General features: G+C 37.7%; 4 protein-coding genes across 4 annotated transcripts; 2 read left to right on the forward strand and 2 right to left on the reverse strand.

Moving 5' to 3' along the window:
- Positions 1-12: 12 nt before the first annotated feature.
- On the reverse strand, positions 13-1,344 carry LOC116773102 (N-alpha-acetyltransferase 80). Its single transcript, XM_032665492.2, has 2 exons — positions 1,175-1,344; positions 13-709 (listed from the first exon to the last, which is right to left on the reverse strand). Exon 2 carries the CDS (start codon positions 700-702, stop codon positions 118-120), a length of 585 nt encoding a protein of 194 aa, XP_032521383.2. The 5' UTR covers positions 703-709; positions 1,175-1,344; the 3' UTR covers positions 13-117.
- LOC116773101 (EEF1A lysine methyltransferase 1) lies at positions 1,054-2,337 on the forward strand. Its single transcript, XM_032665490.2, has 4 exons — positions 1,054-1,210; positions 1,373-1,543; positions 1,627-1,777; positions 1,846-2,337. The coding sequence occupies exons 2-4, from the start codon at positions 1,394-1,396 to the stop codon at positions 2,187-2,189; spliced, it is 645 nt and encodes a 214-aa protein (XP_032521381.2). The 5' UTR covers positions 1,054-1,210; positions 1,373-1,393; the 3' UTR covers positions 2,190-2,337.
- On the reverse strand, positions 2,332-23,654 carry LOC116773099 (kinesin-like protein Klp98A). The gene is made up of 27 exons (XM_032665487.2): positions 23,467-23,654; positions 22,599-22,668; positions 21,623-21,733; positions 17,160-17,276; positions 15,107-15,346; positions 14,563-14,738; positions 14,112-14,248; positions 13,478-13,587; positions 13,224-13,394; positions 12,651-12,890; positions 11,811-12,000; positions 11,452-11,620; positions 10,888-11,044; positions 10,422-10,595; positions 9,673-9,795; positions 9,308-9,412; positions 8,957-9,107; positions 8,565-8,688; positions 8,129-8,387; positions 7,932-8,016; positions 7,674-7,822; positions 7,267-7,448; positions 6,778-7,000; positions 6,502-6,541; positions 6,249-6,415; positions 5,529-5,717; positions 2,332-5,226 (listed from the first exon to the last, which is right to left on the reverse strand). Exons 1-27 carry the CDS (start codon positions 23,511-23,513, stop codon positions 5,191-5,193), a joined length of 3,942 nt encoding a protein of 1,313 aa, XP_032521378.2. The 5' UTR covers positions 23,514-23,654; the 3' UTR covers positions 2,332-5,190.
- Positions 23,655-23,788: 134 nt separating this feature from the next.
- On the forward strand, positions 23,789-24,724 carry LOC116772987 (uncharacterized). The gene is made up of 3 exons (XM_032665329.2): positions 23,789-23,947; positions 24,107-24,279; positions 24,592-24,724. Exons 2-3 carry the CDS (start codon positions 24,117-24,119, stop codon positions 24,657-24,659), a joined length of 231 nt encoding a protein of 76 aa, XP_032521220.1. The 5' UTR covers positions 23,789-23,947; positions 24,107-24,116; the 3' UTR covers positions 24,660-24,724.
- Positions 24,725-26,025: the final 1,301 nt, after the last annotated feature.

Here is a 26,025-nt window from a genome sequence, read left to right on the forward strand (position 1 = left end):
ACTGATTTGTATTTCATCTACAACATAATATAATATCAATTTACTCGGTACAAATGAATCAACTCGTTTTGTTCAATGTTTATTTTATAAATTCGGTACACCTCTATTATTATCCCATCAAAATTTTTTTGCCATGTATGTCATATTACTTTTAACGACATTGTTGATTTTCTGAGGTACTGGCATCGGTGGGGGTGGGGGGATAGTTTCGTTCCTGGAGCTTATGAGCTTCGGAGGCTGGCTTTTATTGTTGGTGATGGGGGCCTTGTAACTAATTGTACTCCCTCCATAAATACTGATCGGTTCACATATTTCGTATCCTAATTTAGTATAAAAATTCTCTTGGCCTCTAGTAGAAAGATGTACCATTTTTAATCTCAATACATGCTTGCAGTAGTTTTCCACTTGTTCCATGAGATATGTTCCTAGTTTTTTTCCTCGCATAGACTTCCTTATCACGACTGATTCCAGAAAACAGCTGTGTGGTATTCTTGGTATCCGTGAAAGCTTACAATGTCCTAGGATGTGCCTTTGATCATCTATTAAAATTAAACTTGTCGGTAAATCGTCACAGGAGGCTTGTAGAGACATCATCCTTGCCGTTTCGCTACGAGGCCATTCTTCGTTTATTAAATCACAGCATGGTTTTAAATATTGTGGAAACTTGTGTAATGGCAGTACTCTTAAATCTTTATGTTCCATGGTATTGCTACAAACATAATAAAAATTCAATATACAATATCGGCTATTTATAATAAGAATCAACTATAGCCACCTTTCTTTTCCGAAAGATTCTTAGGAACATATGTTTGTTCATTAGTTATTAGATAAAAATCAATTTTATCAAAACAGACCGACCGTTTTTTGTGTGATGAAATAACAAAAATACGCACGAGTGTTTTTTTAATGTAATATGATTAGCAGAATTACCGCTCTTACTTCAATAAAAGTTCTAATTAAAATTTAAAACGACATTAAAGTTGTGATATTAAGAAAAACTATATTAAAAAGCTGTAAGGTTGAGATTCTTTGCCTTTATAAACAATTCATTCAAATTACAAGTATGATGACATTGACAGTTCAAAAGTTTATTGTTTAGAAGATTGCTATTATTCTACAAATATCAAATTTATTATGAAATCCCAACACTGTTAGAGTAAATTTTTCTACTTACGCTTTGTACTTTAGGTGGTTTTCACATTAGAACGAGGTAAGATCGTAATTATCCATTTTACAAATCAGAGTAACGTTGTCCATGCCTGTTGTAAGAAAACTAACCTATTATCTATTAATAACTGTCATGTAGTAAGCCGTTGATTAAATTTAACTTTGGTTGGGATGAAATTTTATTTTAAATGAGGTTTAATTATAGTTTTTTAGACCTTGAGTAGAAATGGAAGATGACGACGTACCGGCACTCTCTGCGGAAACTTTCGCAGCTCTCCAAGAATTTTATGCAGAACAACAAAAGCGGCAAGAGATTTTAGAAAAGTTAGAATCTCAGAAACAACTAAATGAAAATATTTTATTTGACGAAAATTGGGTAAATTTATATAAATTATAAACTTTCAAAAATAGGTCTACAAAATCTATCATAAAGTTATCAGTATCTTCCTTAATTTTTAGCAATTAAGTCAATTTTGGTATAATGAATCTACAGTACAGGCTCTGGTCAAAGTAATTGATAAAGTTGTACCAGATGGAGGCAAAGTAGCTCTTATATCTTGTCCCACACTCTTTGTGCCTGCAAAGAGACATATTGGAAGCAGAATTGATGGTTTGTAACAAATAAAAATGATCAACTCATATTATTATCATATCATAAATTAAAGAATTATATTTCAGTTTTACTTCTTGAATATGACAGAAGATTTGAGGTCCACGGGACTGACTACATGTTCTATGATTTTAATTTTCCTGAAAAGTTGCCGGACGACTTAAACCATAGTTTCGACCTAGTCGTTGCAGACCCACCTTACCTGTCCGAGGAATGTATAACAAAAACTTCTCAAACCATAAAACTGTTAGGTAAAGACAAGATCGTAGTTTGTACGGGGGCTATTATGAAGGATCAGGTGGAGAAACTATTGAACCTAAAGCAATGTGCATTCCAGCCAAAACATAGAAACAACCTCGCTAACGAGTTCTGTTGTTATTCTAACTTTGAACTTGATGAAATCTTAAGATAATTGGGGAAGTATTCTCTGTAACGTGTCTTACTTACTGTACAGTCATTGAAAATGTATCTGAGGATCATGATATAATATACACTGATGTGATAATATAAAATGAAATTAGTTATAAGGTTATAAATAAAATGAAACACACACAAAAACAGCTTGCATTTTATTCTTAACAAAACTATTCCTTTTCCTATTATGCCAATAACTATTCAAATATTAAAATTTCATCCGACAACAACTTGATATATATTGTCTTATAAATATAGATATCTTAGGAAGTTACACAACTCAAGGCCTCGCAGCACTGCTCCTCACCAGAAATACATTATTTAAAATATATCCGGAGTACAGTACATTAATATACAAAAAGAATTAAGTAAATTTGCTTCTGAATATAAAAATTAAGTTATACTAGAGCAAGTTAATGTTTGAAAGAATGTTCAGTCCGTTGAACACGAAACTAATGAGGCCTGTTTACATGAGGTACCAGCAAAGATGATGTAAATAATACTTTAGACCCATATTTGTATGACTAAAATATTAAAACTACTGGACATATTTTGTTATTAATTATACCTAAAATAAATATATTTTTTATATTATATAATAATGCTTAAAATTAAATTAATTTTGGTATAAAATCTAATTATTGAGAATGTTAAAATCAATATCAATCCGTCTTGATGTCACCACTAACATGCTGCGAACGTCCAGATACAAATTTAAGTTATCATTTTATATAAACTACTTTTAAATATATGATAAAATTTGTACTAAACAAAAATATATTTTGAACATTCCAAAAACTAATACTATCGGATAAAAATCTTTATAACGAGAATGTTTTTAAATTCAGACATTTTAATAATTAGGCATATTGTGTTTGTTAAAAATTGACTTTTTTTTTTTTTTGAAAAGCTAGATATCCAGGAATTTAAGCCAAATCTTTTTCTAGTCTTAGATTGGATATTAACAGCTCAGCATTACTGCAATCAGATATACTTTCATTAAAAATAATGGAACATTTGTATACAGATTTACACAGGGTCGGAGAAACATCAACTATCCTCTCCTTACAAAAATAATTACATCTTTGTGCCGGTGCTGTCCAATAACAATCACAACCTTAGTAATGTTTAAAATGATTACTAAGTTAATAAAAATCAGACAAAAATAACGTAATGAGGGCCTTTCAAGGTTCAGTTAGACAAATTTCATGACTTTCATGTGTCGGTGTCGGTCACAGGTCATCGTCAGAGATGTGCTCGGTGGAACATTATCAATTTCGTTTCTGTTTTATTAATAACTAGACATTTATTTGGCTCACAGACCTCTCGTGTGACACAGAAAACATCTTAGAAGTTAAAATTATCAAAACAACTACACAAGATTAAGACCTATAGTAGCTCTTTCATATATTTACAAATTAAACTAAGCATTCATCGTCTTGAACATGTTTTGAATATATCAAGTAATTTTATTACGAGCAACAAACAAAACTAGTTCCATCTACCAATCTGTCGTCACTTCATTAGTCGTTAAGTTTACCTTGTAGCACACTTGTTAGTTTACACTATGTCCTATAAGTTATTTATAATGAAAAAAAATATCCTAACTCAATAATTTTCGAGGGCCGGCGGCGTCAAGTACTGCGATAGGCGTTCTTACTTACCACTCGGACATTTATTACAGGATAACTTAAACGTTTTTGTCGACTTTATATTGCGTTTAGTAAATACATAGCACAATAATAATGAAATCACTTAACGTCAACAAATAACGCTTCATTTTTTTCATAACCTATATAACTAAAGTAACAGATAACCTAATGGGGTCGTCCCAAATTGCACAGATAATATATAATAGTAATAAATATAATTACAGAATATACAAAGTAAGAAAATTCTTAATTACTTGCTGGAAATTAAAAATCAGATAATACTATCGAAGTGTTAAGATAGATAATAGTATAAAAATAAAGCAACGATGTTGGAATTTGTTCTACATTGAACTTGAAGGTTTGTACATTTAAGTTTCACTTCAAACTATTTAGTAAGTTTCTAGCTACGTTTGTCTGCAGCCAGTCTAGACTATAAGGATAGATGAGAACAAAGGACATTACAATGTCAGTCCATACAGATATCTTTTAGAAAAAAATATACCTTTTTTATCTAGTAAAACATATATGAGAATCTTTATGAATTTATAAGTCCATTTAAAGGGAATTCAAAACAAAATGCCAGCCATTACTTTAGAAAAATAGTTAAACATGAAATGTTGCTAGTATGTGATTCATGTTTGCGTTTGCTCTACACTCTACATATTTTATTTAGTATTTTAAGACTAATCTCTACTAACTGTCAGAGAGGGGAAGTCAAAAAATATATTTATGATTTGACAGCGGTCACTAATATTCGTTACACTATTTTAGGTTTCCGATGCTATATATATATTCAATTAAGGCACGAGGTTCAAAATAAACTCTGTTAGGGCACGTCTAGCTCGTCAGTTTGATAAAATCTTCATACATATAAAACATCCTCTGCCACCTCTGGCGTCTGTTACACAACGTTATATAGTCTACTTCATATTAAAATATTCAACGTATATAATTTGTGACGTGTGATCCCGTAGTCGACTATCAAATATGTATCACGGATGTCCAATCACGCGGGGCCGCTCCATCGGCCGTCAATTACTAGGCCGTCATAGTTTTGTGTCAGCACCTTATAAAGTATACGCGAGTGAGATGTGAGGTCAGCGACATCAGCAGAATCGAACCACCTCAGCAAAGTTTTCGGTTCATTCGACATGTTACAACGTCTGTAGTATAGCAGGACAGGTGATGGCCGGCGGCCTACCTCCGGCGTGCGGGCGCGGCTAGCAGCAGCAACAGCAGCAGCAGCAGCGCAGCGCACCGCAGCAGCAGCAGCAGCACGGCCAGCAGACCGCGCGCCAGACGCCGCACGTCACGCCGCAGAGCGCGCGCCACCGGCCCCGCGCGCCATCATCCCGTGCCGCACTTGCCGCTCTCGAATACGCCCTGGGGACGTGCAACATATGGCTCATGACTCGTTAAGTCTTTTGTAATAGAAATAGCAAACTCGCTTTACGTACATTGAAAAATAATAGTTTTGATATTTTCATGTACATATTTATCATGTTTAAATATATACAATTTACGACTTTCTTCCGTCATAAGGGGAGAGTCGGAGGGGTTTGTGGAAATCCTCGTGACTGACTACTGAACCCAAACGGTTACCCTCGTCGTCACAGCGGGGTGCCCGAGGGTCGCTTGTGCAGTCGACGATGTAGGTTAAAAATATCATGTTAGTTTAAGCATACCTTCCTGAAGAAAGGCGAGAAGGCGACCAGCGAGTCCCTGGTGAGCGGCGAGGCGTGTAGCGGACAGCGGCGGTCCGCGGAGCACACGGTCAGCAGCCGGCGGAGGAAGCTCTCCAGCTGGACGCGGCGGGAGCGAGCCAGGGACTCCGACGACCACAGCGCGCGGCCCGGGAACGGGATCGCCGCCACCTGGAGCGTCAACACGGGGGAATGTATTAACATGCAGATAGATAATATGGAGACGATCAGGGTTGGAAGCTGCGACTTCAGGGAGGAGTCAGAGTTCTACCTTTGCCAGTTCACCAAGTACGTCCCGACTCGAGTCGGTCGGTTGTTTTTATCACAAAACTTTATCATTCCCTTTCACTAAGAGCCAGCTTCACCAGACTGTGGGAACTGACATTTGAGTTATGACAAAACAATAGTCTAACAGTCCGTCAGCCATTTGACGGACCTCTAGAGCAGGAACTAATATTAATGTCTTGCTAAGACATTCATACAGACATTAGTGCGTGGTGGGACGCTCGTACATCTGACAGCCCATCAAACGCCTCAAGCAGACATTATTTTATTTGACACGTGTTGGTGAAACTAGGCCTTATGATAAAGTTGATGTATTGCTTATTAAGTGACGGTCAGTTACTAAAGGGTTGTAGATCACGATTTGATCGTTGTCAGGGAGAAGATGTTAAATATGTGAGAGACGGTGATTATAGTGACCTTATCCCCGTAGAGCGCTCGTGCGGCGAGGTACAGGTCCCGGAAGCGCCTGTACCTCCTCAGCAAGGCCCAGGCCGTGGCGGGCAGGCGGACCCGGACCTCGTACTCGTGATGCGTGCGGGCCCCGGCACCGCGGGTCACCCAGCCAGATATACTCACCACCTCCGCTGAACAGAAGAAAATATTATACATAGAGCTTTAGGTCACTTCTCCTTGAAATTATTTGCAAACAGAATTCAAATAACTAACTTACAGAAATCAATCGGGTGATTTAAACCTTCCTGCGGGTAGTCCTGTAACAAATGTATGCTATTATTTATCTACAAACATTAAACAGATCTTGTCGGGTACAGCCAGCAGCACAGCCTGCAACTGTACATATGAAAAGCTTTATTTTAAATAACTAAGGGCTGGTTCTGATATTTTAGACAAACAACCAATATTCTTCGTTACGCCCAAAAATATATCCTCAATTTCAAAGTAAATTTACTCATTCGTTCGGTCACCTTGTGTTCCGTATGTAACTTACCGGTATAGCTAATGGTATACTCTGTATGCTCTGCGTGTTCTGTCTGTTGTTCTGTTCCCGTCTATACCGGTTCTGGTCGTCGCTGTAGTAGTCCGTGTCGTGGCCGTGGTCGTGGTCACTCTTGTGTGACAGCGCTCGCAGAGGATCCGACCACGTGGTCTCCGGAAGCTCGTCGTTGGAAGTCGATACATTGTCTGACGCTTCCACTTCCGGTTCTTTTAATCTGTAACAAAAATTGTTCGTAACTATCATGATAATAACACTCCAAAGTACTGCTGCATAGAGACGACAGTGAAATGATTACTGATTTAGATGTTACGATAATATAAGAAATAATAATTATAACAAAACAAAAATAATGAGTAGAGGAAGAAGTATGCTGTCACTGGTTGCAATTGTAGTTATGAAAGTTAATTAATTTACCACCTTGGAATTATTCTATGCCATGAATACAAGCAATTTAATAGCAGTATTTTTATGATAAGGAACCTATTGTTGGTGGGGTCCGCGGCGGGCTCCGTGGTGACCTGCATGTCACTCTCGCTGAGGGTGAGCGAGGGCGTCTCCTGTATGGGCGTCACCATGATAGCTCTCTTCGGCTGCCCGTCGAAGAATGAGTACTGCAACGCCATCTCCAGGCGTACGTATTTCTTTTGTAGCTCCTGGAGCACCTGCAAGTTTATATAAGGATCTATTTACTATCTTTTTAAGACAAACAGCGAAACTGTCTATTTACAACCATCCTACTTGGAAATTTGTAGGTGTAGCTTCAAGGATGTAGAATTAAGAAATATTAGGGTCTTGGTGTGTTGAAATGTAAGTATGCGGAAAAGTTCCTCCAGGTTAACTGGCGTCCTTCCCCGTCTACTTAGTTTACTTTAGTCGCATGCACTCACAGCGATCTGCCGGTTGAGCTCTTCCTTGGAGCAGTCGTTCTCCAGCGAGGAGATGACCAGCATCTTCTGCGAGGCGATCCTCGCACACAGCCGCTGCATCGCTCTCAGCGCCTCGGCTTCGGTGACTTGTCGCCTGTTCTTGCCGTCGCCTGGGGACACATTAAGCATATCAATGTTTACCGACCTCAGGAAGCCACGGTCACGTGTCTGTGTCGTTGTAGTTTCTAATGTAATAACTGATGCGTGTTCTGAACATACTGAGTCTTCGCCTGTGTCGAGAGCGATGTCTGTCCTCGGGCGAGCGCTCCACCGACGATGACGACTGTCCCTCGACTATTCGGGGCTGAAACAAAGGTTTTTGTTGAACGTATAATATTTATTTATTTATTTATTTATGGATAACCAACAAAAGAACCAGCAATATGATTAAAACAGTACTGTTAGTATGATAGTACCTTGTGGTAGTCCTCGGTGCTGGACATGTCATCGCTGTCGTCAGCCGCGGGGCCCAACCGGAAGCGAGGGACGGGCGGTGAGGTGGTGGGGGGCGAGTTGGAAGGACTCTTGGACACGGAGACGCGGTCACTGGACAGCGTGGAGCCCTCCGTGGTGGGCGTCGGCCATAACGTGTCTTTGGGGGTCGAGGTGGCCGTGTGGAAGGTGTCGGGGGACAACGAGCTGGAGGACGGCAGCGGGTCCAGACTCAGGCTCAGGCTGAAATAATGACATTTAGATGATATTACACAGTGAGAGGCTTCAAAAAGCTTACCGATGCACATTATTTACAAAGAAGCAAATACTGAATTTGATAAATCATACACAACAACTGAATTTTTCCTAAATGAGATTATATATATATATATATATGTCTCCTTAGTAGTGACATCTGACCTCAGTCTCTTATTCCGGAAGCTCTCCCGTTCGTCAGCCGACAGCGGTTCAGACTCGACCCTGGCCCGCAGCGCCAGCTCCGACTTGGACCGCTTCACCCCCGGCGGCGGGGATTCCGCCCCGTCTGGAACAAATACATTCGATTAGAACCGTCAGAAAGAGTAAACGAATTGAGTAAACTTTTATTTCGTATGTCTGGGAGTACACATATTGACCTCTATACATTTCGGATGTAAAAACTTTTTTTCTGCTTGCACTATTTTTTACACAAACAAAATCTACATTAATTTTGCATAAATCGAAAATTCATGGCATATAAAGATAGTGGACATCGAGAATGCTTTCTCTAAGATCGTGTAATAACTGATATCTGTTCCAGGTGTATGCCTCACCGGCGCCGTCGGCGAGCGCGGCGTCCAGGCCCCTGCTCCTGGCCGCCAGCAGGGCCAGCTCGTGCTGCAGACGGTCCACCCTGGAGCGGTGAGCCGCCACACTCGCCGTGCGCGCCGCCAGGGACCGCTCTAGATTCTCCACCTCGCGCTTCTGGTCACACACGACATCAGAACGTGAATATAAGTTACTGACGTTGTTTAACAACATCAGAGCCTCGATCTTAGAGATAAGTGAAACTATAATTTAATACTATTCTGCTTGTTGTTTTTTTGTATATTAAACGTTCCTAGTCCACATGTTAAGTGGATGTTTCAACGTGTTGAGGTCCTGGAACACTCGTATATATGTACATGTTTATCCACAATGTTCTGGAGGCCGTCGTCGGGCGCGCTCCTCTGCAGCAGCTGGAGCAGGCTGTCCGCCGACTCCGAGCACGCCACAGGACTCACCAGGCTCTGGAACACAGACGAGATCGGAGCTATATAGCAAATACTGAGGGGGACTATGAATTTTTAATTAGTATTACTATTACGAGGAGTGTCAGAGTAGGAATTAATTTTTAATCTGTTGAAAAGTATACATCAATGAGGCTGTATGTAATTATGAAATGTACAACTACTGCCATGAACGCGAGCAAATAAATCGAGCAGAATAAAAGGTCATTAAAACAACAAACTCCAGTGATGGCGGCGCGTTCCTTTCAGTGACAACAAACCTGGTCTATGACTCCCTGCGTCACAAGCTCCTCAATCTTATTCCTCAATAACTCCTCAAATTTCCCTTTCTCATCGGCGAGTCGTTCCTGTATGTCCGCGATCTCCGGTTCCTCCTTCTCAATCTACGGGATGGGAATAGCAAAATAATCGTAAACGAGATAAGACTTCGATTTGGAGCAAAAAATAATTAATTTCTACGAATACGTTAGTTGGAAACCAAATCCAAGTCGTATCAGGGAACGGAAACTAAACAGAACTAGCGGGACCGACAACAGCTATGTGAAGCGTAGCGGCGGCGGACTCAGGGTGAGGACATGTGTGGGTGGGAGTGGGGATGGCAGAATGCATTTTTGATTGAAATCCACTAATAACGTCAAGTGAAAGTTAAATGAAGTCCGTTCATCCATCAAAAACGAGAGACGACAGGTGCTTTGTACGGGGACCACGCAATGTATCACCGGTGTGACGTCACGCCCGCTCACTGGACATATAATATCGATGGTTGTGTTTTGTCCATACATCACGTATTATATGTTTAGTGAGAACACAGCTCCGGTGTACTTTTAATATAAACAAAAGACATTAGTTTATATACACAGGATACAGACATGTAAAGTTGTATGAGAGACGCTCTACCTGATGTGATGTGATAAGAAATTCAGTAAATTGAAATTCCATGATACATGTGTACTTATTTTTCGAACGTGTGAGTGTGCGTGCTTGCGCGTGCGTGCGCGTGTGTACTCACGGCCCGCGCGTGGCTGGCGGCGGCGGCGGCGTGGCTGGCGGCGCGTGCGGCGAGCTCCCTCTGCCTGCAGCGCAGCGCCCGCCTCCGCAGCGCCCAGCCTCGCTCCAGGGAGCGCCACTCGCCCGACAGCCGGCGACACGCCGCCGTGTACTCGCGCTCCATGGCCGACCGCTCCTTTAGTGTCGGTCGAAATAGTATAAAGTTATGATGATGAATGTTATTAGTCTCGGAGACATTTAATAATTATAAGATAAAAAATAAGGTTAGCTTAACTTTTATAGAACCCAGGTAGTTGTCTCCTTAGTATTATTGACTAATTCATTAATATTGATAAAACTCAACTTATTATATCCAAAAATCGTTAATTCAACCCCATGTGCAAATGACATACAAAGTGTATAATTGAACACCCTGTATTCATTGCATACTTTAACTTATTATCTAACAGCTGCTATTGAAGCTGTACCTCATCCAGCTGTTTCTGTGCCAGCTGCAGCTGTTCCCTCTCAGCGTGCCAGCGTCTCTGGCGCTCCTGCTGCTGCAGCTCGAACTGCTGCCTCTCCCGTTCCAGCTCGGCGCGCTGGGCCTCGATCCGCTCACATCGGATCTCACTCTCTAGGTCCCTGTAAGTTTGCACGTGAGATACTAACGAGTCCCACATCCGGTAGGGGCCTGCGATGGCCTGAGTCGATTAATTCATCCATAAAAACATCTCACAGACTAATTTAAATTTTAACACGCTGTATATGCTGAACATATAAATGGCTTGTAGTAGATAGACATGCGTACAATTAATTTGATATTTCTTGTATACACTGCTTTATATTTATTATCCTTTCCATTGATATGTATGATAAGGGAAAACTTCTTTTCTACGTCTAAATCAACAAAATTGCATTCCTAATTTTGTTTCAGATCTACTTCGGTGTATTTAAGGTACACAATACCACAGAGTTTCTAGAATGTTCTGAAAACCTTAATATTTGCTTGGACTAAGCGTAAGAGTAAGAAGTATATAGTTTGTACTGACGATATAGTAGTGTTGAGGTTCTCAGTGCTGGCGGCCAGGTCCGTGGCGGACCAGGACAGCAGCGACAGGCGGGACAGGTTGATGGGCGCTCCGCCCTCCCGCAGCTTGGCGGCCTCCGCCGGGTCGTTGTACCGGAACATGTTCGTACGGCCCAGCAGCAGGATACACCCTGCAGACAAATAATATATCACCTGTGATTGCGAAACTGGAAAGAAACAGGTTTATTCAGTAACCCAACCGTCTTTGAATAACATTGATTTTTGTTCAGATTGAGGCTTATAGCAAATTAAACGAGCATGGCATGAGGACCAAAAATATTTAGTGTTTTTTCTTGGTGTTTGAGAAGGCGGAAGTGTTACCCTGACTGAGCTTGGCGGGTCGGTCGAGCAGCACGGTATTGAGCCAGCACTGAGACCCCGGCGCCGGGCTGATGGTGGCCACGCCATCCCTCAGCGACACCCGACAGTGCAGCGGCAGCACCCCCGCCCCGGACAACACGATGTCCGGCACCGGGGAATACTCCGCGCTGCCGATCACCGTCTCGCCCTCCTGTTAACATATTATAGGAACACACTGCGGTCGTCATCGAGGAAATCTTAATGTAACGTTAATTATTATTAAGGATTGCTTTTGAACAAACTCTTCGTGACACAATCAATGATATAGATCAAACATGGACCAGGCAGTACGATAGTAATTATTGAGTTAATATTACCGAGGGAATGACTCGCTGTTTGTAATATAGATATACGTGCAGAAAACTGGTTAAAATTATTTAAAAAAATAACTGAAGACTTGTTCATGATAATGAGATTAATGGAAACAAATTTAATGTCACATCATTGTGATGAGGTATAAATATTATGTGTTGTATGTAGCAGTTCATAAACTCTGTGGTAAAGACTAGCTGCGGGGAAGTTACTTCAGCTCGAACACGGGCTGGCTCGACCTGGAAAGTACCACGCCCTCACAGAAGAAAGGTGCGAAGTAGTCTTTAAGGGCTGCGTTTCGTCCGATGAGTGAGAGAGTCGGTTGGCCTTTCCCTTTTCCCTACCTACCATTTCGTTATTCCCATCACTCTTCCTTCCTCAACAACCAAGGTTGGCAAGGTATCCGCAATATTTCTTTGTTGCAGATGTCTATGGGCGACGGTGAGTACTGCCCATCAACAAGTAGTAATAAAAACATTCTGAACGGACCTTGAGATGGTAGAGCGTGACGCCCGTGGAGAGCAGGTTGTCGTCGATGCCCACCAGGTGGGGCATGTCGGAGTCTAGCACCACCCCCAGGCCGCTCTTCCTCAGCCCCAGCGCCTTCTGCTCGTGCAGTATCTGCTGCGTCTCGCGCCACTTCTCCGTCCACTTCTCGGTGAGCACCTTCTCCTGCGCCTCCTTCCGCTGGAGCGTGGCCAGCATGTCCGGCTCGGTCTCCACGGGATCCTGGTTACACAGACCGTCACTGTATCATTAGAATGTCCAGCAAAAAATATTACTATAGCGACTTTGATATTTTTACCATGGCCAGAACAGGTTTACTTTAGTTATGAGTAACAGTAATCATTTATTTTAATTATAATAATTTCTCAGAGAAAAGTTCTTCAAAGTAACGTCTGTGTGTAATTATTTCAAGAAAAAATCATGAGACACGCTTTCCAAGTTCCTTCTACCCCTCAGCTTGGCCACATAAAATATGTGATTACAATAAGTAATTTGACCGATCGCCAGCCGAATTAATTTCTTTAAGGCTTGCAAACATATACAGGGTGTTCGTACCGTATTGTGTGATATCTGTTTCCTGAGCTTGTCGATCTCCTCCCTGAGCTCCCTGATGAGCTTCACGTTGGGATCCTCGTTGATGGTGGGCTTGTTGATGATGTTCTTGGCTCTGTTAGCGTACCTCAGGGTCGACAGCGTCTCACCGTAGTTCACGTCCGCGGGGGATATCTGGAGTCATCATGCACACGTATAGCGTCAGTGTCTGTTTAGGTACAGATTGTGAACAGACCAACAAGTAGCGGTTCACTCACAGCAGCTATCATGATAGTCTTGGAGTTTCCCCCCAGCGAGTCCTTCAACAACCACGTCAGCACGGAGTCCCGGTAAGGTATGAACACTTTCTTCTTAACGCTGCTTCGACCTGAGGGTTGCGGGAGGTTATTAGACCTAGCTATCTTAAGTTTTCGCTTTAATGCGACGGAATCTCTTTACCTTCCTTACCATTGTGCGTCTCTGTTAAAGCAGCGTGAAAATTAACAATTTACATACAAAACTTAATTACATAATAAGGGTGATCTTTTTTAATTCGACTGTTTTTGTTTCCAACCCTCAGAGGAGCAAGACCAATATATGATGAAAATATCAATCGACTATTGACGTTATAAGCGCGGTCGTTTCAATGTGCGATTTCGTTTTAAAATATTAACAAAGCTTTAATTATTTACTGCATTCATACTAGATAAAAGTTATTATAAACGAGACGGGTTGCATAATGTATGGTTGGGGGTGTGTACACATCGTTGCAATTGTACGTATCGTCACATGACTCAGCCGAGAGATGGCGCTGCCGGTTAGTTGCCGCGTATACGAAATCCACGCTGCCTGGCTCATGGGGAAATGCTAGCTTATATGTGTGTGTGTGTGTGGGTGTGTGTGTGTACGTACTGTCGTTGGCGGTGTGTGCGGCGTGCGCGGCCTCGGCGAGGGCGGAGATGACTGAGCCGAGGGTCACTAGAGACTTGTTGATGTGTGCTCCCTCCACCAGGCGCTGCCCAGTAGCACCCGTAGCGTCCGCGCGCTCGCTAACATACAAACATACAATTTGATAACCCCAAAAACTATACGCAGATGCTGTATTATAATAATCAGTCTTAGGAGCATGCAAGTCTGTATTGGATATGATATATCATCAGTACTATATTTAAGTATAACACTTTGTATTACTTTTCGTTCACTTTGTATTACTTTTGCACCGATATAATAAACAATTTAAAAAAGAATTTAATGTTGATCCCCCTGGGAGTCACAAATCTTTTTGGATATAAAACTTTGATTGAAGACCTGTTGCTGAGGTGTGATACTTTTATCCCTAACCCAACTAGACTAGGCGTCTTACCTGCCGGCGAGGTCGACTAGGTGGACCTTGGAGACTGTTTCGCTGGGCATGTTGTTGTGTCTGAGATACCCGGCCTGCACGAACGTGATGGTGAAGATAGCGTGAGAGCGAGACGACACGTCGTTCATCTGAGTGGAAGCTGTCGTGCGGTGGAGGTTGCCGCGGTGCATGCACTCCTGGACACCGATACACCAGAGGATTCAAAAGGGGAAAAAATTGCAGGATACTTTTAATATGATAGGAAATGTTAGAGGGGTTTAAATAATTAAGGTGCAATTGACACTTGTCATGGACACGACATACAGCTACAGCATGGGTGTAACATGTCATATTTTACAGATAATTTATTAAATTACATCAAATGGTGAAATTAAAGAACAACAAAACAGGTTCCAATATAAAATGACTGATTCTATTTCATAGCGGAGGGTAGCTGAAAGTATCTGAAGTCATCTATAGTTTGGAACCGTCAGACAAGTAAAGCTCGCGTATTCCCATTCTATACATCAACGAGGCTTTTATTTATAAGTAAGTAATCTTATACCTGTATGTCATCATAATCTGACACGAGGTGTTTGGACAGATCTTGAACATAGGGTCCCAGCTTGGGGTGTTCGCGGACCCTGAGCGAGTGCCCGGCGTCGCTAGCCAGCAGATCCTTCACACGCTCGTTATATATTTCTAGGTAGCTGACTTCTGTGCGGTAGGACGAGCCAGACTCCTTGCCTGCCGCCACCCGGGAGAAAAGTTGACGACATATCCGGGGAATCAGACCTTGGGAGTCCTTAACGAAGACAAATATTAATGATTAATAAAATCATTTCAAGCGAATGGTGACGATGAAAATAGTTATGGCTATACTGTTTTATGTCTTTACTCATATTGATTTATAGATTTGCCCTAAGAAAATTTATATATCGCTGTTCTGTTAAGAATGTTTTCACCGCACAGCTGACCAAAGAAACATAAATGACTACAATTTCAAAATCTCTTATAAAAGCATCAATTTTTATTTAGACAACAAAAAAAAATCAATGATAATATTTGGGGACTGGAAGAAATTCGGCAAAAAAAAAATGTACTGCATTATAATGAATAGGACAAGGAATCGGAGACGTGACGTAAATAGCAATGGAGTCGAACCGGCCCATATGTGGGCTTTATGACTCAAATAAAACTCTGCGACGAACATAATTTATGAATACATGACGCCATTGTGAACTCGCAAATATGAATGAAGTAACCAATTGTGTCATGCAAAATGCAACTACGGAGTGCCCGGCGAATTACTATGGAAGGAACATTCTAATGTCATGTAAACAAGCAAAACCGTCGGATAAGTTAAACGTATAAAATGTATTAGACTTTACAAGCGACCTCTGATCGTTATGCCGAGAAAGTGATTAATACTTAAAGTATACAAATTATTCTACCACCAGTGACATTTATTGTATTCCAGTGCAAAAACAAGAAATGAAAGGGTTACAGTTGAAAAAATATCTTAATCTGATGTCCAAGCTGCTGCTGGAATGTTCCAGAAAACAAAAACAGCGCTGGAACCTCTTGTTACGAGTGTCATTGAGTTTGATATAAAAAATATGTATAATTATAATGTCGTCAACAACGAACCTCAATACATTTATAGTTCTTAACGCGTTCCTCTACATATGGGAACTCTATTTAGTCTACCTCATCAAGGTTACGTAAATATCTCAGGTTGTACGCCAGACAGTTTAACGTCAGTGTCAGTATATTAATAGTAAATTATTTACTTGAAAAATATATATTCTAAAATACGTATTATAAGATGAAAAGTAAGTTTAATAGTTCCACCACCGGCTTCAGTAATATGTATAATAGCTCCAATTGTTGGAAAAATTATAAAAGAAGCCGCATTTCAGGAGACTCAATGACAGTTTTAAACTATTAAACCTCCTTTGCAGTAGAACGTCATAATACATTTAAACCTCTAACATGTTATTAAAATGATTCTTAATTTAAAATCTTTTTAATTTTTTTTAAACAAACACGGATACAGACAATAAATATATTCTAAATATAGCGTCCGTGAGAAAAATAACGCGTTTGATATGTCTAATGTATTCATAGCAATAATAGACGAGAATCGAAGATTATCTCGGAAATAGCGCGAAAGCCTTATATTTATGGCCTTTCTAGCTGTTAAATAAGAACGAATGTTAACATACAAACAACTAAAATTATTACATAAATATATTAATTAATGTTTTGAATAATTTATTGCCTTATCTACGTATTTATAATATGAGAGATTGATTTGTGTTGAATGCTTGCTCGTACTATGACCGATCGTTACGATAGCACTATGTTGCTTAGAATAAATATATACGAGCGGTATAAGGCTAACGCTGATTAAGGTTTTAAAGGAAAGTTGGGAACACTTCATACTAGTCATATATATACCTTAATAGTAGCCGTTGCCATAAAAGGGATCGCCTGTTTGTTTGGTTAAGGTTATTCACCCCATACACACTGGTGATGCCAAAAGCCAACCAAAATCACACTGTTTATAATAATGATCCGAGGTTTAGTGTGTGTTAGTTGTATGTGATACTCACGGGCGATCCCATCATAGTGAAGGTCTTCCCGCTCCCCGTCTGTCCGTAGGCGAACACGCAGGCATTGTAACCCTCGAAGGCGCTGTCGATCACGTCCAGGCCCAGGTCTGAGAACACCTGGAAGAGGATTTACACCTCAATTACTTGATTAGGGCTCTAACAACGTTATCAAAATAGACTATCTTTAGCTAGGTGATACCCGCGACGTCGTCTGCGTTTTTTCGTATGAGAAAGATAACACACATTGCTGAATGAGTATGGCCTTTATGACTTTCTATAAAATGTTACTTGGTTGTATCAATACGTGCTATAGAATTCGTTATTTATTTATTCAAACTATTTGTTGGACGAGAACCAATTAGTCTCCAAGTAGAAGCTTTTTTTTTTGCGAGAGGAAGACATTTTATACAGGGTGTATTTTTCAGTGAAGGTAAATGTTATTAGTCTAACGATTTGAACTATCTGACGAAACACTATGCATTAAACTTTATTTTAATTCTGTGATTTTTAAATAACAAGCAATTGGATTTGTTTTTCAAGGCAATGTCCGCGCGAGAATCGATAGCCAAAAAATATTTACGAAATCAAAAAAAAAAAAAACTACAAATATTTCAGTGTAGCAGCTACAGTCACCCATACAGACGGACAATGTACTTTTACATTTGTACTTTTCCGAATATAGAGAGTAAATATTTTGTCACCTTGACCTTGACCTTTGTCTGACCGTAATATAGCCGTTCGTTGTTCCTTAAGTTTGTTATAAAGTTATTTTTGTTACTCTCTCACTTCATTATAATATATACAATCGATTAAATTTTGATTTTTCTTCGTTGCAGCTTCATGAAAATTAATTCGTTCAGTAACGGGGCTGAAGTAGCAAAACAATATGAGTACATATCACGCGTAATATCAAAGGAGATAAAAAAACATGATAACAGATTAAGGAATCGGAAACGAAAATAACACAACAGAATAAAAAACAAAGAATCGCAAAGACGCAAGGAGAGTGTAGGAAATGTCAAAAACACATGCAATATAAAAACAATCTATTCTTTTATGGTCTGTCCGTCACGTTTCACATTTTAAATGTATATTCAGATGTATGATTACGTCATTACGTATGTTCGTCTGTTCAAGCTCAGGGCCACAACCTTACCAAGTGTTCACGCCGTCACACTATACACTCGAAATTCCAGTTTCGCATTTATTTATCAACGTAGATGATATCATGAACGTAGATTTATAAATAAATATACTTAAAACGTTACGTATTCAGTGTGACGGTTCGTACACGTGGTTATGAACGGGACCGGTTTTAATTCTACCGTGTAATATTTACATGATCTATTTATTATATTATTTAATTTACATATATTTCGTTTAAATAAGACTGTCTGTTTGTGATTTGAAGTAAAAACCTAGCCTTGAATAATTAATATTAATACCTCGTATATTATTCTATAGCTCTGCTTATATTGGTTGAATTATATTTAATCCCACAAAAAAGTGTTGTTATAAGTGTGACGACAAAGATCACGTCTGTCTGTCTGTCTGTTCCGTCGTATCTCTCAAACAAATGGACCGATATCGATGCGATGTTTTCATTTCGTCAACCAGTTTCTCTGCGCTTTAGTCGATAATGTTTGACCAGTGTAATAAAATCAGTGCATATCCAAAATGAGCTAAGAGATTATGGTCCTATGATAAATGGTTAAAGTGACTCACGCGTGAGAGAATAATCGCTAAATGACAGGCAAGGCGAAGAGTTTTTTTTTAATATAGTGGAACCTTGTTATATATGTATATAATAACATCTACATTAAACATGAACATGTTAAAAAAGGGATTTTTAATTATATTACTCAATCAGTATACAATTACAATAAATATACCTAAAGAATAATAATAACCAGCTTTAAAATTATAACAAGTCGATCAAGACACTATCCTGTGTATTGACGAAGGAAATACAAGTCAAGTTTAGATCAATCGATGGAACCTCTACGACTTCAAATATCCTTCGAAGATGACTCATAGAGACACGGGGATTGCAATTTTAAAGCGAAAGTTATAAAATATTAAGTATCTGATAAAATAACATTAAATGTTAAATTAACATAATATGCTAGGATCGTAAATCTAGAAACGAGCTACGTATATGATGTTCAATGGAAAAACCGAGAATTAAATCGATAAATAGGTATTAGCGAAGGTAGCGGATGTGAGCTGAACAACCCTTTGTCTAGACCAGGCTAGAATTGGCTAGACTGGCACAAACGACCTTAATCGAATTACATCTGTTTAATGGGAAAATTTTAAAGCATTCAGCCGTACCTACAGATTAAGATCTAATGTGTGACGTAATAACGAAACGAATTTGAAATTAAAAGTTTACTCTGTCAAATATATAAAATGGCGGTGCAATAAAATTGCTCTAAACAGCCGATTTATTGTCTAAATTACAAAATAAGCATATTTTTTCGTTCCTCTACGGGAACACAATAATACATAAAAATTTTGAGATATAAATTCTTCGCTGCTCTTTATACATTTAATATTTTTCAAATTTGACGAGTCATACACGACGTAACTGTAAGTTTGTATGTGTTCGTGAGTGTTTCTTGTTTAATCACGCACAATATCTAAAACATATTCGACAGGAATGTTATATTAAGAGAAACAAATATATATATATTTTTTTAATTTATTTTTGTTCTACATAATTTAATTTTTTTGTTAACAACTCGGATGACACAACACGTCACACAAATAGACGCCATTTTTTATATCATTATCTTTTGGTTTCTAGGGCGATTTTTCTAAATGATATTCAGATATATTACAACGTTATACAACTACTAACTATATAAATTGTATGGACATTGTTACAGTGCTAGTGCATCGAATTTGCTATCTCATCCATCGCGACAGTGAAAGCTAAAGGGCAAAGGCCGAGCTGGTTCGTTAATGAACGTCTCGCATAACAATGAAACTCACGTTACAAGGAAATCTGATAAAATGACGATAATACTGTTACCAGTAATTATTATTTTAGTTAAGAAAAGTCACAGTGAGGTCCCTTCGCGTCGATAGTATACAATTTCTTACGCAATTTGTGACATTAAATTTCAAAGTTTCCGGTTTCGATTTAGATAACAAATCGAATATCAATTATAGCTATAAATATATATATAGCAATAAATCATTTAAATTATCATTATTTACAGTCAAATCAGGAACTGAATCATGACTCATATCCGGAACGGAATAATGGTGTTTATTTGTAAATCGAATAAATTAAACGTCTCTGAATTTCGGTTATTAAAAAGGAAGCGACATTCATCATACTTGGAATAAGTTATCTTTTTTAACTTCACATGTATAATTTCGATTATAATAGTCGAAAATTATTGTGATTGCAATCGTTGGTAAAATTAGCAATAATTTAAAACTTTATCCGTACACAAATTGACTGAAAAATGTTATATTTCACTCGTGGTATCTATAATTGAATTGTTTCTATTTAAAGTGTGTGATTTATTTTAATAATTTAGGTTCAAAAAAAGTTCGATTAAATAAAGGCAACAAAATAGGAAACAGTTTGAAAAATCCAACCGCTTTGATTATTGTCTAGATATGTACATATATTGTTACGAGGAATAACAAAAATATAAAATTTACCAATTTCCGAACTGATTTCATAATCGTTTTTTTTTAATTTAAATCATACATGTGTTGTCTGACTAGGATTAATTTTTGGCAATAACGGCGCCATTTTTAATTTTTATGTTATATGTGGAGGCGATACTAAAGGATAATAATATTTTTATTACTTTAACTAGTATATATAACATCCTACTTAATGTTAACGTCTCTGATTATACATTCTCTATACATAATATATAAGAACATAGCCTTATCTTTGTCCTGTAAGCATGCCCTCGCAGTATCCTTTAAGCCGCTGTTCTTTGGATCACATTACAATATCTATTGTATACAATTTACATATTCAGGAACCTGTTTCCACTTGTTACATCAAAGGTGAAAGGTCATTAGGCTCTGTTCACACTACAAACAGGGTTACAGTAAGTAGTGTGTACGCTTAGTACATGTTTAATGCTACATACGATGCGTTTCCCGTTTCTTTAATGTATGAAAAACTTTAGACGGTCCGTACGAAGTGCGACATTGTAGCTCGGACTGATCATACGGCTGGTGAGGTGACAAACAATATTTTTTATTCAAAACCGAGTCCAATCAGATCGGAGTGATGATATAAATTTCAACGTAATATGTAAAATTAAATTATACTTTAATACAAAGTAGTAAAGTCTAAGTTTTCGTTATATAAGTCACCATAATGCGTACGTTTAGTCATTTGACGCACGGACGGCATCACATACGGAGGCGTTAAATATTGCTGGTATGTAGACCAATATAAGTAGGTATATGTTAACACTGACCTGTTCCTGCGACGCGTACTGCGGGTCAGCGCTGTCGTAGCTCCAGTATGAGTGGTCGAACGTGAAATCCTTGTATTTCTCCCGGTTCGCGTCATTCTGCTCTTTGCTATTCTGTTCAACAAATTATTAATACAGTTTCCTGTACTGCATCATCATGTACGAGAGATGGAACAGAGATACTTAGAGTTTTTTTATATGGTAATAATTAATTAATTTAGTTAACGATTTAAATATTTATTAATATGGTCAGAAATATTGTAAAGTGTATTCTGTATTTCCTATAAGTATATTAATATTAAATTAGTTTACCATCAAAAAATATAAGGAAATAGAAAGTGTTTTTTTTTATAACATAGAATGGCGTCCATCAATAACAAACAAGTAAATCGGCATCTAGATAAAAATCGAGCTCGTCCACAGATAATTGTTTTGTCTGCGAGAATAATAAAAAAAAAACACCAAGCAGGTTTTACATCTGTTATAAAGACATTTGTGTAACACAGGCTTAATTACTTTATAATAGTATATTATCATCCTGGCCGTTACAAGCCGCCGTGAGACTGTTTACGAGTTACGTACACTAAACAAATGATGTTACCTGATGTATGTAAAAAAATATGTACGAAAATATAACAACGATATAAATACTCGCTGTGAATGTAAACACAGACATTGTTGGAAGCGTGTCTGGGAGTCAAATGATTTAAATATTATAACTATTTTGAACATAATATTATATTTTGTTGCATTAAGGTGACATTATATATATATATATATATATACATATACATATACATATATATAATGCAAGCTGACTCATATGAAAACTTGTATTAGCAGAATAAACATAATCGGCATATCACCAGTTAATACTGACCAATGTCTCTGAATGTCTATGTGGATCCAACAACAGTATAAAAAACTAAGCAATTATTATCAGAATGTAAGATATTTTGTAGACAAAGTAAAACCTTACTTTTACTGTGAGTAACCTCGTCTTCTTCCCTTCCATCTGTACAATGAGTTTGGCGTTCATATCTCTCTCTCTGAAACATCACACATTATATACAAACTGTAACATTAGTACGACACATGAAAAATAAAAACCTGATTATAATGTATTCGTACTAAATACAGAAATATCCTCATTTATTATAATGGAATAACAATTCAGATATTTTTTATGACAAAATAAAATTTTTATGCTTTGAAACTTTTTGGAATATATTATTGAATATTTTTTTTTTTATTTGCAATTCCATTTTTAAAATCGTACAAAATAACCATCCAATTCCATTGAATACAGTTGGTAACAAAATACTATATAATCCATGTCATATTGAAGACTGAACATATATACAAATTGTGTGCAACAGATTTTATTTTTATTTACATACATTTCTAACATATCATAATGATTTGTCTTTGTTGACAAGAGATCTGTTTGCTTTAATTGTATGTTTATAAACACTGTTCATAGCATTCTTTAAAATCCATAGCAATTAGAGAGGGCTGAATGTAGGTCGATACATTTAATGTCTTTTTTTGGTAACTTTCATTTAAATGGTTTGCTAAAGTACGGTTCGTGCTCCAAATGCAGCTGAACCGTGAAAGTCACTGCCGTTTCATGACATCTTTTTTTACTTTCAAAAGCTAATGCTTTTTTCGCAATACATAATTTGAATTTAGAACACATATATTTCCAATCAATAGTAGTGGAACAATTATTTTAAGTAAAATATAGTAGTATTAAAAACAATACAAAGGCAGGTAAATAGGATGATCGTCCTTTAACAAGTATTGTTATCGAATTTGTCAACGGAGTAATTACTGATTTATCATACCTTTGATTGAATGGGCGCACCCTTACAGCCACTTTTACAGAGGCCATTGTCACACATTATATTGTTAATATCTTTGATTATTGATAAAATCTATTCAACAACTAACACGAATGCGACTTCTCATAGCAAATTGACATTTTTAATGAAATTTGACAGAAGACGAGACTTGATTCAAACTGGTAGTATGTGGGCAACAATTTGAATTTGTAAGAAAGAAAGGTAATGTTGTCATAGCAAAAAACTCTTCACTAATTATGAAATAATTATAAAAATATTTTAAATTTATTATGAAAGAATTCTGCTTTTGGATAATTTTAAATATAAATAGAAAAAGTCAAATAAAATAAAATAAATATAATTATCTGCATTCAAACAACACTAAAATATTTGACATAAGCACAATCCCCGTTTAGTTTGAAGGTTGTCTGTGGTTAAAGAGCTATTACTTGGTTTTAACTTTTAGATCAATCGCTGTTAAAAGGTAAGAAATATATATTGTGGTTTTCTTTTAAATTTTCTAAATAGAATAAATAAATTTTAGTTGTTTTTATACAATACAAACATTAATTAAGCTTAGATACAAAAAAAAGGTCTGATTTGCGGTAAGTTATATTACATAATATTGTTGGTTATTTTTCAGGAGATCGAAAATGTCGGAATCACCTGGACGTCCCATGAAGTTCCCCTACACCTTTTCAGCCAAAATAGCACAGTTTCCTATGAAATTCTACTTGGAGAAACAATGGATATGGAAGTACTGGGTGGTTGGTATTGCTGTTGCTGCACCAGTCTTCTACAAGATACATAAGATGGGTATGGTATTTTTATAATCATAAAAAGCTTTAAAATTAACAAATTCATCCTTAATTGGAATAATTTTCATACATGGTATCCTTACCTAACAGGTAGCAGAATGTAATTCTTAATCTGTGCTCATATACAATGAATGTTTAAACAATTTTCTAGATGCTTGTTTTATTCACAATGATGTAATTAATGTGTTTTTATTGCATTAATTAGATACTCTAATAATATATTAATTATGAACATTAACTATGAGCTGTTCAAATGTATAATTTATATAAGTTATTATACATACATTTAAATAATCATTTGCTGTTTCAGCTAACTCCCCCGAGAATGTCAGCAAGTGGGCTGAAATCAGGAGGAAGGAGGCGGCAGCCCACCACTAGATCAAAGAATCATGAAACATCATTATTTACATTATAAGCATAAATAAAATCATGTTATAGTTGTACCACATTGTTTTATTTATTTTGGTTCAGCAGTTGCTGTAATAAGTGAATATTATAGAAAATTAAAAACAAAGAATTGACCAAAATATGTAATGGTGAAGATGAACAACTTTCGGACACGGTTGTGATTAAGATGTATAATTTTCGAACATGGTTGTTTTAGTCTCCTGGGTGCATAAGAAGGGATAATGTGAATTCACGGGCTTTTGATTTAGCTATTTTATCATCTCGATAACCAATTCTAACAATTAATGTAAGCATAACCCATTTGATTCAGACAAATCACTGGCACCAGAACCTTTCACACCTCCATCAGGTATAGCAGCTGAAAGGGAGAGAGTACAGAATCCCTCTGAATAAGCACTTGTCTCCCTTTCAACCAGTGGATAAGTAACATAGCCAAGCTAATGGAATTAGCACGTATTACATGCTTCAGTTTGTTACATAGCAGTCAAATTAATATTCTGGCCAGTTTCTGAAAGACTCTTTCTGTTGTAATAATTTTATTTATTTGGTTATCATACTCTAACACTAAGATGAAAATAAAACTACAGTTGAATATCTTATATTATTAGTATCACTGTCTAAATCGAAATTTCCGAACGTTTATATTTCAATATTCAAGCACCAAAAAGAACATAAGGTGAAAAGTCAACAGCAGACGCCATCCTGTGAGTCAATTATTGACCAAAAAAACATCATCTATTTGAATGAAACTAATATTTTTCGGATATACTACGCGTGCTTTATTTTTTTTTAAACTACATTCTACCGACGTTTCGGTTACTTTTCAGCAACCGTGATCACGGGCAGACGAGATGTGATGAACAACATCGTCTACCTAATTTTAATGAATAAAAGTTTTAAGCAGAGAACTTACAGAGTATAACATGTATATAGACATGTTGCTATTTGTACCTTCTATTTTGAACTCACGCTTGCTGGAGTGCTAGGGCTACAATTGTACTAGCGCCAGCTACACGGGTAAGAGGCGCTTGTATTCTATCTTCATCCTTTCTCTTCTAAGTCAAGTCACATAAAACTGAAGAGTTTCAGAGTCATCGACACCCTGACGTTCCTCAAAAGTTGATTGACATATATTTTAGACATTAAAATATAAAATAATAGTCTATTCATGAACTTCTTATCTAATAGTACAAGAAATCAAAGTTCCAGAATTTCCTGGAGTTGACGATATTGGAATATGTCTCAATTTGGATCGTCGTGGAAACCGGTTTCGTCCAGCAATAGGGAGCCAAACCCTTTCAAAGAGCATCACTAGCTTTCGAGGAGAGTAAAACAG

This window comes from Danaus plexippus (assembly GCF_018135715.1).
Source record: "Danaus plexippus chromosome 18 unlocalized genomic scaffold, MEX_DaPlex mxdp_20, whole genome shotgun sequence".
Taxonomy (NCBI): domain Eukaryota; kingdom Metazoa; phylum Arthropoda; class Insecta; order Lepidoptera; family Nymphalidae; genus Danaus; species Danaus plexippus.

Excerpts from the sequence above, each read along its gene's own strand:
- LOC116773102 (XM_032665492.2), bottom strand. The coding sequence starts at position 702 with ATGGAACATAAAGATTTAAGAGTACTGCCATTACACAAGTTTCCACAA.
- LOC116773101 (XM_032665490.2), top strand. The coding sequence starts at position 1,394 with ATGGAAGATGACGACGTACCGGCACTCTCTGCGGAAACTTTCGCAGCT. Across the intron at positions 1,544-1,626 it reads TTTTATTTGACGAAAATTGG|CAATTAAGTCAATTTTGGTA; the intron begins GTAAATTTATAT and ends CTTAATTTTTAG. Across the intron at positions 1,778-1,845 it reads TATTGGAAGCAGAATTGATG|TTTTACTTCTTGAATATGAC; the intron begins GTTTGTAACAAA and ends ATTATATTTCAG.
- LOC116773099 (XM_032665487.2), bottom strand. The coding sequence starts at position 23,513 with ATGGCCTCTGTAAAAGTGGCTGTAAGGGTGCGCCCATTCAATCAAAG. Across the intron at positions 9,108-9,307 it reads AGAACATTGTGGATAAACAT|AAGCGCGAGGTGGAGAATCT; the intron begins GTACATATATAC and ends GTGTGTGACCAG. Across the intron at positions 8,689-8,956 it reads CGCGCTCGCCGACGGCGCCG|ACGGGGCGGAATCCCCGCCG; the intron begins GTGAGGCATACA and ends TATTTGTTCCAG.
- LOC116772987 (XM_032665329.2), top strand. The coding sequence starts at position 24,117 with ATGTCGGAATCACCTGGACGTCCCATGAAGTTCCCCTACACCTTTTCA. Across the intron at positions 24,280-24,591 it reads CTACAAGATACATAAGATGG|CTAACTCCCCCGAGAATGTC; the intron begins GTATGGTATTTT and ends TTGCTGTTTCAG.